At 38.2% G+C, this 12,021-nt stretch overlaps 1 protein-coding gene across 6 annotated transcripts in view; it reads left to right on the plus strand.

The window, feature by feature from the left end:
* TBC1D5 (TBC1 domain family member 5) overlaps positions 1–12,021 on the plus strand; it is a 541,587-nt gene that overhangs the window by 385,513 nt on the left and 144,053 nt on the right. For all 6 annotated transcript variants that reach the window (XM_067737391.1, XM_067737392.1, XM_067737390.1 and 3 more), the window contains one exon: positions 9,663–9,805. In XM_067737391.1, coding sequence (XP_067593492.1) covers positions 9,663–9,805 — 143 coding nt within the window. The remainder of the gene's footprint in view (positions 1–9,662; positions 9,806–12,021) is intronic.

The raw sequence follows: 12,021 nt of genomic DNA on the forward strand, positions 1-12,021 counted from the left end.
TGAAGGATGTCCACCGCCCTCTCCTCTGCTGTTCCATCTCCAGCTTAGTGAAGTTGAGAATTGCCAATCATGGACACTTTTCCAATATGGGGCTGAATTACAGGCTGTTCAACCAGCTGAGCCACAAAGATTAGCTCCTCAGTAGCAGAGACTTAATCCAGGAAGAAAGAAAATATGCTGTTCCTTTAAAATGCAAGGAGATAATTTGAAATAGGCGCAAAGAGGCTGTGTATTCCTTTCAGTAGAGTATAACTTTCCATGGCAATATAAACCTCTAAAGTAAAATAAACAATAATATAGAGCATGACTTCTTAATTTAAGGTCCATGGATCAGCTAAACTCCTGAAATGGCTTGCACATGCATATGTGCGTGGATGTGTATATATTTTAGGGGAGAGGGTTCATCACCTTGATTGAATTCTCAAAGGGGTCCACAACTCCTCTCTAATTATATAGAGAATAGAATTTACGTTTCACTATTTCATGCTTTCCATAAAGCTTTGTAAAGAGGGAAACACACCCATTGCCACTGCCTCTCAATTGTCTCCCTTTAGACTTCAGAACTACCTGAGAAAGTAATGTTGTGAAACTGAAACTGTAGCTGGTTCTAGACTAGGCATGGGCGTAGGCCGAGCAGCCTGGAGTCGGTAAAGAAAGACTGAATGAGAAAGTGAACACTGGCCAGGCAATCTAGAACAAGAGAGCACTGACCTGTGCAAGAAGCCAAGCCACAACCTCTGCAGCAAAATCAGCCCAGAACAGTCAGGACTTGGTCAGTGACTGCCAACTCCCCTGTTTTTGCCTGCTTCCAACTCAGGACCAAACAGAGAAAGCTAATATGCTCCCCAAATCAATCACAAATGAGGCTCTTCTTCTGGTCGGCCCAGCGCCATCCTTATAGCCTCCAATCAGGCAGACCTGAAGCCTTCTCTGTGATTCACCAATAAAGCTTTCCCACTCCCCTGACTGCTTTTGATCCTTTGCCAAACACAAGTGATGGTAGCTGATTCCCTTGCTATAGCAAGCTTTGAATAAATAGCCTCCGCTTGCCCTTGTTTGGGTGGTCTTCCTTTGTTTCAACTGTGCATGGAGATCTGAGAGGTTCCAGGGAAACTTCCTTATCCTGAAATCTCTCTTCTACCAGGTCATCGTGGGGCTGGTAGTAATGATACCATTGGGGCAGACATCTCTTACTGTTTAGCTCTTTATCTTTCCAGGTAAAACATTTTAAATGCATGTTTTCTTTTAGAGACAGATCTGTCTGAGCATACTGATAGCGCAGAACCTCAGGGTGAGAATGGTTCCTGGGTCACACAGAAGAGAAAACACCAAATCGTTGGCCATCCAGCCAGGCTCCCAATGTTGTAGGGCTTCTGCATGGGGAGTAGGAGAGTGCCCTTTTGGGTCCTGGCGGCACTGGGATTCTCTGCCCCTTGTATGCACTGGCCACTCCCCTCCTTGCAGCTAGCTTATTGGCCATGTCCTGTCCCATCCCAACTCTCACCTCGTTAGAGCCGATCACCAGAGAACCCAAGAGAGTCATCAACTCAGGGCTAAACACAGAAGGCCTCAAACTTAAGAGTGTTCGCTCTGCCTTCAACTGCCATTGTATGTAACCATCATAGTAAATTTATGTTTAAAAAAATATTGACCTATAAATGTTAACTTTTAAAATGTCACAATTTTTATGGCCTTGTTCTGGCATTTCTTCAGCTTGTAATATACTGGGAGTTAAGCAAAATCAGAGTGGCCCAGTTTCTCCTAACCTTTGGGAGGCCTTCTCCCTTTCCCGAATGTCTGTGTCTCTCCTTTTTATTGGATCATGTTTTTATAGTGATGTTTTCCTGGGGGCAAGCATTACAGATACTACGAGAGATAGAACGTTAAGAGACGTTTGGCTGTGTGTGCCTGGTGTCCCAGCCATTGGATGTTTCATGGCCATTGGTCCACGAAACCACGAAGATCCTGGGTGTTTTAACCAGGTCCACGAAGCTGGTTAGAAGACCCCCACCCAGGACTAAGGGGATGTGAACAGAAACCAGAACCTCATTTAGTGATTCTCTGGATCAGCAGCATGAGCAGCTCCAGGGAACTAGTTCGGAATGCAAACGATCGGGCCCCATCTAAATCTCAGAATCAGAATCTGACACTCTGAGGATGCGTCCTAGCAATCTGCGTTTTAATAAGCCCTCCAGGCAAGTCTGATGCACACTAAAGTTTGAGACCATTACTCTAGTTAGAAGAGTCATCCAACAGTTTAAGCCTCTTCTCTCCTCCTAGAATAACATTATACGCGGATGCATGGTGGATTTCAGGAGCCCTGACAGCTGGCACCAAAATGAGTGGGAAACAGGGAACTGTCACCTAGTCCATGGCTTCCAAAACTTTAATATACACAGAGATCACCTGTAGGTCTGGTTAAAATGAGGAGTCTGATCCAGTAGGACTATATTGGGGACCTGGGAGTCTGCATTTCTAACAAGCTCCCCAGTGTTGGGGCCGGTCCTAGGATCACATTTTGAAGGCAGGGTCCTAGTAGACTACAGGCCCCAGCTGCAGAACATCTGAGGTGTAGGCAAGCAGGGAGCCAGAGTACAGGAAGTGAAGGGAGAAAGTCCAAAAGCAAGGGCTTAGGAGGCCTTGATGGATTCCTTCATAGGTGTGATCACTTACTATTCAGTATGTGTGTCCAGGGATCCCTACAGAGAGGAGAGCAGCCCAGGGGAATGTCAGATGAGCAGCTAGGAAACGTATGAGAGATCAAGGCTGCAGGCTCAAGATCAAGAAGATCACTGGTTAACAAGAGCTGACCTGGGAAGGAGGATTCATATTAATTTAATAAACATTTGTTAACTCCCCTACTCTGTCCAACACCAAATAACCCCAAGGAGCTTATGATCTGCTGCAGAAGGAAGAGGAACCAAACCAACCTATCAGTAATTAACCCTTTAGCTGGGATCTGTTTATCAGTGCCTTCATCTCTAGACAGTGTGATTGGGGAACAGAATAGATATGGAACCTGTAAACATCAGGCCTGAGTGACGCACTTGTCCTAGCCTCCGCACAGCTAGGCAGGGTCGGGGCGCCTTGTGCGATGGCGGGGAGGGGGAGAAGGAAAAGAGGGCCCGAGAAAACCACCCCCAGAAGGTGCTTATAGCTACAGGTAAGCGGTAAGAAGTCATAGAAACCAGGCACCGCTGCTGCCTCTTAGGAAAGGGCTCAGTCTGACTCTCTTCATGCCGTGTGACTGGTCTGCAGACGTGCGGTCTTACGTCCACCCTGAATCACATGGATCCTGATGGTATTTCTTAGTTTAGTGTTACACCTTATGTTAGTTCCTCCAACAATATATATGAGTGTATTAGGAGATTTATGCAGAGGAAATTGAAAAGTGTTTTTCAGTGAGGCTAAGATTTCATTGGTATGTGAAATAGCCTATGACAATTTCAAAAAAATAAAGTCGCACAAGGTTTGTTTTGTTTTTTAATGAGTTTCAGATTAGGGAAGGATAGGAGCAATTATTTTTAGGAAGACTGTGTGTGCTCTTTCAGAAAACCGACTTGCTCATAACTCCCTTTCCTGAAGATAAAATGACAGAACAAAGCCTATTTATAGACTTCCTAGAAGTAAGACTTGTTTGTAGTATAAATAAACACTAGTATTCACAGAGCCTAAAATTAAGTGTCCCAACATGACCACCGACCATCCATGAATTCTTCATGCTGTTATTCATAGGCCGGAGTGGCTTCCAAGTAATTTTCTCAAGGAGATGCCCAGTAGCTCACTTGTAGTGGAGCCCAAGTAAGTGATCGGGTAGAGAGATTACTTCTTAGCAGCTTTTACCCCCATTTTCTCTTGAGTCAGGGCTATGATTCCAGCTGCACCCTGGTTGGAGTGTACAATAGGATTCTCAGTGAGAGCACATCCTATTCATACAACTAAATCGATATTGGAGTATGACCACCTTTCAATAGCTTTATTTGAACTTGCTGGTAAATCATACATCCTAAAATTACTCCTCGATATACCATACTTGTAATCCAAATGGCAGGTCTACCTCTGAAAGAAGTGTGTGTTTGTGTGTGTGTGTGTGTGTGTGTGTGTGTGAGAGAGAGAGAGAGAGAGAGAGAGAGAGAGAGAGAGAGAGGGAACGTTCAAGGATTATACAGCCTCAAGACATGTGATGGTCATCCTCTGTGCCCCACACTCTCAGAGCATCTTGAACCGCTGAAAAAACATAGATACACAAGGCTCTGCTTTCCATTCAGACTATTTTTGCAAAGGGCGTATTATAGTTGTTCTGACAAAACAGCTTCAGACCCTTGCCAAAGAGAATAAATTACAGTACGAATGGGTAATAATTATTAGGAACTTATTTTTGGAATAAGAAACCTTCCTTAATAAAGGGCTATGTACTGCCCACTGAAAGGAACAGAGAATTTTCCCCAAAGTCAAAAATACGCTTTTAACAGTTCGTGTACTTATTCTGTGGGGGTTAAGTTAGGGTTAACACGTGTTCCCAGAAAGCCAAATTCAAGCTGGCTTCAACCTGCGTATTACAAGGAGCACTTAGAAAGCAAATTTGAGTTCCTTAAAGATAATAACTAATTTGAAGTTGCAGTTCCTTCAGTTTTTGCAGCAGAGTTTGATGGGCTTGAAGTATTCAGATCTTGCTGTAACACATGCAGATCCCAAATATTTCTAAGGAGGCCAAATTGAAATAGATTGAAAAAATAGCCAACAGGCTAAGCATCCTCCAATAATGTATTCTGCAGAGCTGTCAGAAAAAGAATAAACGTGAAATTGGGGGGGAAAAATGATTTATTTTGGCTTCCATCTTTTGTGGCTTTGCTCTCCAAAGAAGTTAGAATTAAAGATGAGAATGCCTTGTGACCCTAATTATAATAACTACAATATTTGGTTCTAATTTTAAGACTGTTTTCATAGAGTTGACATAAAGGAAAACTCGGTAAATTAATTCAAAAAGAACTGAGTACAAAGGAACCCAGTATAAGAAGAGCCTAAATTCAGTCAAGAGAGGAGGCAGGCACAAAGATGGGAACTTCTGATTTGCTTTTGTTTTTCTCTGACACAAACACAGAATTTGGATTCTGTGTTTCTTCTCTACCAGGCATGGATTATTTAAAAATTAACTGTTAGTTTTGAAAAGTACAAGTGAACAGAAGGCAAAAGACAAAATTAATATCATTAAGCAAAACTCTAACATTGCTCTTTTGTGTTCCAATATGCTTACCCAGTGATCACAGGTTACTCAAGATGCCCCTATAGTGTTTGTTAAATTAAATTGAATATACCTTTTCCATTTTACTTGTTCTTCCAAGGTGGCTGTACCCATATCTCAGAAGAAAAAAGAAATGAAGATCTAGTGTATAAATTGCGTTCTGCGTGTATAACCCACTGCAGCCATGTCGGATTAAGGCTATGTTTATTTAAGCCTCAGTCAAATTGTTTATTTAAACCTCAGTCAAATTGGTCATTTTCATAAGCTGATCAGTAAAAAATGTATTTCTCTTGGTGTTTCCATGGGTCATTCACCAAGCAATAACACCATCAGGAATCACTGATCCCCAGGGGATAACAGCTTAATTACACAGAAATTTAAAACTGAGAATAGTGGCATAAATGCAGACATGGAGACTGTCCTGTCTGTGGGTAGTTTATTATTAAATTTAATACTTCAGAAGGTCTTTTTGGTTTGTGTAGATTTTAATTACTAAGTAAGTCTGGTAAATAATGAATTATTGTATTATCACAAATAATACAAGGTATAGGTTACGAGCATTGCAATCTGCAGGTGTAACATACATAAAGCAAGATTAATAGTATCAAGCAATTAAACTGAAGCTAAAAGAAAGGTTTAATGCTACCCTTAAGTGTAACTTAAACTCTTGCTAAATATTTTTAACTGCAGTAAAAGCATGTTAATTTTAGGTGTGACTTCTTTACAGGACCTCATTTCTTAGAATAAGTTTTCCTTTCTAGGAATACAAAAGCATACTGAAATTGTCTCTATTGGTAACTCATTCCATAAAGAACTGATTTTTTTCTTGGTTTTTAAGCTCAATGAAGAAAGTCCAAAATAGCACAGGAAATTTTGTGTGTGGTGAATATATGTATGAACTAAACCCAGTTGGGATAAAAATGATTAAATTATTGATAAGGTCATTGTTGGTCCCAAAGCGTTCCATTAGTCATACAGTGTACGCCTTAAATATTTTGAGAATTTGGCCTTAATTTTCCTATAATTGCAGATAAAATAGAGGAAACTATATTTTGCTTTAATATAATATCCTTGCATGTACAACTTATTAACAGTTTTATATAAAAGAAACTTGCTAGGCACCTATTAATGAATTTTTTCCTTCTGTGTTTTTTTCCACTTCCTGAATTATTTTTATGCTGCCATTAACCAGATGAATTCCTGTATTTCTAATTTAGCCACCTTTCCTGGTCAGTAGTGTGACAGGTGGCTTTACAGTGAGTTTAACAAGACCTTGGTAAACACGTAAAGCACTTAGCAAAGTGTACAGAGCTCTTTACAGAGAACTTTCTGGCTCACGCTCTCTCTCTCTATTTCTCTCTGTGTCTCTTTCTCTCTCTCTCTCTCTCTCTCTCTCTCTCACACACACACACACACACACACACACACACACACACACACTCACACACTTTGGTCCTTGCCCTGGAATTATTTACCAGTGTACTTGGCAAGGTGAAACTTCAAAACTAAAGCAATGTAAAATATTTATAAAGCGGCACATCACAGATTACACATTAAATATAAAAGTACTGAAGACGTACATTCTGTGTGATTTTGAAGGCATGTTTTATTCACTGTAGATTGCTAGGTGTCTTCAGTCCCCACTCCTGACAGCTCTGCGGTGGCAACTGCAGCACATATGTATCTGCAGGGTGTTTTTTGAAGCTAAGCTAACACAACCCCAAATGGCAGGAAAGCTGCAAGAGAAGGGGTTTGGGCAATAACTGAGCATTTTGTTATAGAAATAATAGGAATATAGATTATTTCTGAAAAGTAGACTCCTTTGTTTTCTATGCATTATCTGTGATGAAACCAAAGATGTGATTGTCCATAAGAAAATGAGAGGAATTTGAACTTTAAGGAAGAGGGATAAAGATAGCATTGTATTCTCATCTGTGGTGTGTATTAACCTTCATTTGTTTGGGGTTTTTTTTTTGATAAATGATGTTTATTGTAATATGATAGATGTCACCTTTTTTCAAAAGGCATTTTGCTTTCAATAGCCTGGAAAACACACAGAAAAAATTTTCTCTACACATAAGAAGGCCTAGCAAAAGCAATGTCTTTTGGGAAACAGCAGCAGCAGTTACCAAATGGGCTTATTCAGATAAGGAAAGCATTAAAATAACCTCCAGAAGGGAAGGGGCCACATTCAGGGCACAGTATTGTTTTATGGGTGTGATCCTTGAGTTTTGTACTGGCATCCAGATTTGAACCAGGAGGAATCACTTAAATGTCAGAATTTGCAGTTTTCAAATTGCCAAAATTTGCCTATCCGTCAAACCAAGATAATTCTTATTTATTTATTTACTTATGTTTTTCAGCGTTACTGAGGTATCATTGACACATACAATTGTAGGATATTTAGCATACGTCATTGTGATTTGATATACGTGCACATCGTGAAAAGATTCCTCCATCTATTTAATTAACATAGCCATGATCTCACATATTTATCTTTTTTTTTTTTGGTGAGAACATTTAAGTTCTTTCTTTCTTAGCAAATTTCAATGATACAATACAGTGTTACCAACTATGGTCACCATGTTATACATTCGCCCCTCATCAGTTTTTTTCATTGATGAATGTTTCATCAGTTGTGTCACTTGGATAACTGAATAACCATGTTCTAAGTGATTTTAGTCACTTACTAATGCAGATATAGATAGTTATCAGTTTAAAGGTCCTTAAACAGGTCCCCCAGATGGTCTAATCCAGGTACTTTTTGCTTTGCCCATTCTCTGGTTCCCCGACACTCTTTGCAAGACCAGTTAATTGTTTGTAATTAAGAAGAGCAACCTGTTTAATTTAGGGATATTTTGGTACTTCTTAAAACAGTAAATATTAGCATTTGTAATTTGAAAGAATTAGAAGTGTGTGGTGAAATAATGTTTCATTCTAAACCACATAAATACAAGCATATTAGACAAAATATACATATATATATTTTGTGTTAGTCACCTCTCATATATTAGCAGTGAGGTAAGAACTGAAAGGTAGATAAACATTCTAAGCAATACTATAACATTTCTTTTTAAGGATAAATGTCATTTAGACATTAAATTTCTTCCTGAAAAATTGAGTAACATAATTTAAGATGAAGTTGAAAATAGTTTATTCTGTTGATTAATTTGGTAATATGAATAAAAGAACTCAAATATTTGATCATATGGTTCCTAATAAACTGGGATGCGTATGTGTGATTATACACTATTTTGTCACAGCTTTTTGATTCCTCCTTAAATGTAATACTCCCTGAAAAAAAAGCAGTATTTGAATTTTTTTTTTTTTTTTTGGCCTCACTTTAACCTCACAGATGGTTATATTTGGTTTTGAATTTTGCAAGGAGGTAATATCTCTTAACTAATTTTTAAAGAATCTCCTCTATTCTGTACTATTTAGTGGTACTAGAAATTTAGAATTTTTGAGTCTTTGCTATGTGCCAGAATCACACAGATTTCTAGCTGAAGTTCCTAGAGAAAGGCTTGTGTAAAGGAAATTATAGCCATATATATAAAATTAGAAGTAAATGGATAAAAATATATCAAAGTGAATTATTTTAATTTTCTTGTAAGAATTAGATATAAATAGCTTAGCATTGGCTCAGAGTCTGAGGTGTTACTATTTATGATGTAGAATTAGAGGCAGACCTTGTTTAGTATTCCTATTAGCTTTTTATGTCTGCTCTGTAGCACCAGTGTTCGTTTTCCTGGCCATAAAACTGACTGTGTTTTGAAAACTACCCCTAGAAAGATAACCTCAGTGATAAGGTATATCTATTCTGAAGTTAAAAATTAAGTATCATTATATGTTTCGTTTGAAATAACTGTCTGCGCTTGACAAAAACAGATATCTTTTGTTTTTTCCACATTTAATTTTAAAATGAATATTTTTACGTAGGAGTGTAATGTGAGAATGCAGTTTTCTGTTTGGCTGTAGTAATTTGTCATATGACCATCTGCAAAAGTCTAGTTAACAAAAAAAAGGTCAGTAATAATATAAAATTTTGGAATATTGTTATTTTTTAATTCATAACCTTACGTATGAGGCAACCAGCAAACTGCATTCATTTTTCTCTTTGCCTTTTTGAGATTTGTGATTTCTAATACATATGAAAGATTTCTACCCTTCTCAAATATCATACTTGTGTTTTATACATATAGGAATAAAGTTTAGTGATTGTGGCCTAGTTATAAAATTACAAAACTCATTTGAAAGCTTAAAACTTGGATTTCACTGTATTATATTTTTGATATATAATATTTGCTCGGTGTGATCAGTTAAAAATTATAATTTTTTCACAGTCACAGGAGAAAATGATTCCTCTTTATATTACTCTCAAAAGTACTATTTTCTGAATTTGGGTTTTGTTTCTTCCCAGACGGTGGGTACGGCTGCTGTTTGGACGAGAGTTCCCCCTGCAGGATCTTCTGGTGGTCTGGGATGCCTTGTTTGCAGATGGCCTCAGCCTGAGTTTGGTTGATTATATCTTCATAGCCATGTTACTCTACATCCGAGATGCTTGTAAGTGTTAATGACCTTGCTGACATTCAACTAAGTGGTCCTGATTTTTTAAACTGTGTTTCTTAAATATACTTTATCTTTTATTTTGAATTACCATACCTATATTTTTATAGTAGGCAGTATATTGAAGTTTCAAAGGAACATACTAAATATGCTTTCTGTTGGTTAACCATGTACATATTGGGAGATGTGAGTGATTTTATATTGAGAGAATTGGAATATTCTTCAGAACCCTTTTTCTAAAGACTTTACTCCTGCTTTAATCTCCTCATTACACACATTTGTGAAACATACATATACAAAGCCAGTATCTCAGATATGTTTAGAGCTCCACCTTCTGACAGGTAGGGAGTATTCAGGAATATTTATCAGGAGCTTGGAGCTGTTCTTATAGAATCTACAACTTGCCAATAAAAGTTAAATATTACATTTAAAGATATTTTAACTTCTTCTCAGTTGTATTTTGGCCAAATGTATTTCTCAGTGGAGTGTCAAATGGCAGATGTATTCCCACCTCATCCGATCTACCTTAGGGTGCTTGCCGAGCTGGAAAGCCAGTGCCTAACCCTTTGGAATGGTCCGATAATCCTCCGCTTGAAGAAAATAGCAAAGCGTGTTTTAAATTTCAAAATACCTCAAATTGTTTTCCTTCTCAAAAAAATAACCACAGTTCACAAAACCAGATTTGTAAGCCAAAATATAATTAGGAGAGATTGCACAAAGGGATGATGAAGTAGGAAATAAAAAACTACCATAAGAGTGGGACTTTGTCAGAAGAACATAAACTATTTGGAGTCATTCATAATCTTGACTGTTAAATTGCTGTGTGGTTCTCTTTCTGTGTTCATTAAATGCCAGTTGTGCCAGATGCTGTTGTTATGCCTCTGGTAACACTAATAATATCCTTCAAATTTTAGATTATACTTTCTAAATTCCCCCCAAATTACTTGAATGAGTAAGTGACAGGAGCACCACATTTTATCCAAAACTTGTGGTCTTCTTCTGTTCCTTGAAGGTCAGATAGTTTGGGTATTGACATACAAAGTGAAAAGTTCCTTCTTTCTGAGTCAGAGCTAAACCGAGAAGAACATGGAAATCATAAGAGGAAACATCTTGGAAAGTAGAGAAGAATGTTTGGGTAGATTTGAGGGATACTGTTGATAGATTTTAGAATATTTAACGCTAATCTCCCATTTAAAAATGGTATGATTTTTATAGAATGTAAGTAATAAAAAACAAAAGGAATGAGAAGCTGCTTTTATTTTTAAAAATGCTTTTGGATAATATTTTCACAAAATTTTCCAAGTCAAACCACTATCGAAATGTATTCTGATTTTCTGTAGTCTTAAACATTTGAATATTTACTCTTTTCTTACTTTGGTGCATCACAACTATATTTTTAATTTAATCACCCTGTTTCCTGTGCTAAGATCTACTTTTAAAAATTAATTTAATAAAACTTGCAGTTTTTGGCAGCTGAAGCCTTTGTACATTTTTAATCCCTGCTCTGATGACCTTATAAAACACATAGGCAAAAGTGAAAAAATGCAGGAGTAGTGAAGTTGTTTATTTCAATATGAAGTCCAAGTTATTTAAATTTGCTTATTTAAACCCATAACAGTGGATGAGATTTCCTAAAAATAGGATGACTATATATTAAGTATTTAAGGGGCACTGCCCCTGTCCTCAGGAAGTTTACCAACTAGTAGGAAAGACTGACGTCATTAATTTCAAACTGACGTGTCTGGAACTGTGGCTGAGGCATGGATGGGCAGCATGAAAGTTTACAGCAGGGGCACCGAGCTCCCCTCCGGGCAGGCTGTGTGACTAGAGAAAAGGCTATAGATGTTGGCGAGCGAAATAAGGGATCTGCGTTCCAGGCAGAAGGAACAGCATGAGCAAAGAAGCTATGGAGGAAGAGTCAGCTTAATGGGGGTGCTGTATGTGTGTTTCTGCGACTGTCTGGTATCCTGAGGGTGCAAAGGGAGAGTGACTAGCAGGTTATGAGGCTGAAGGAGTCAAGAGAATTAGATCGTGATGCGAGTCCTTATCCTGGAGGTGACAGGAAACTGCTGAAAGGTTCAGAGCAGCAGTGTGGGCAGTGTTAGGTCACTCTGTCAGCCGTGTGGAAATAGACTTGAAGCAGACAAGACTGGAGCAAGGACATCAGATAAAAAGTTATGACCATAGTCCAAGGGAAAAACTGTGGATTGAAG

The sequence above is a fragment of the Pseudorca crassidens genome, chromosome 5, assembly GCF_039906515.1.
Source record: "Pseudorca crassidens isolate mPseCra1 chromosome 5, mPseCra1.hap1, whole genome shotgun sequence".
NCBI lineage: Eukaryota > Metazoa > Chordata > Mammalia > Artiodactyla > Delphinidae > Pseudorca > Pseudorca crassidens.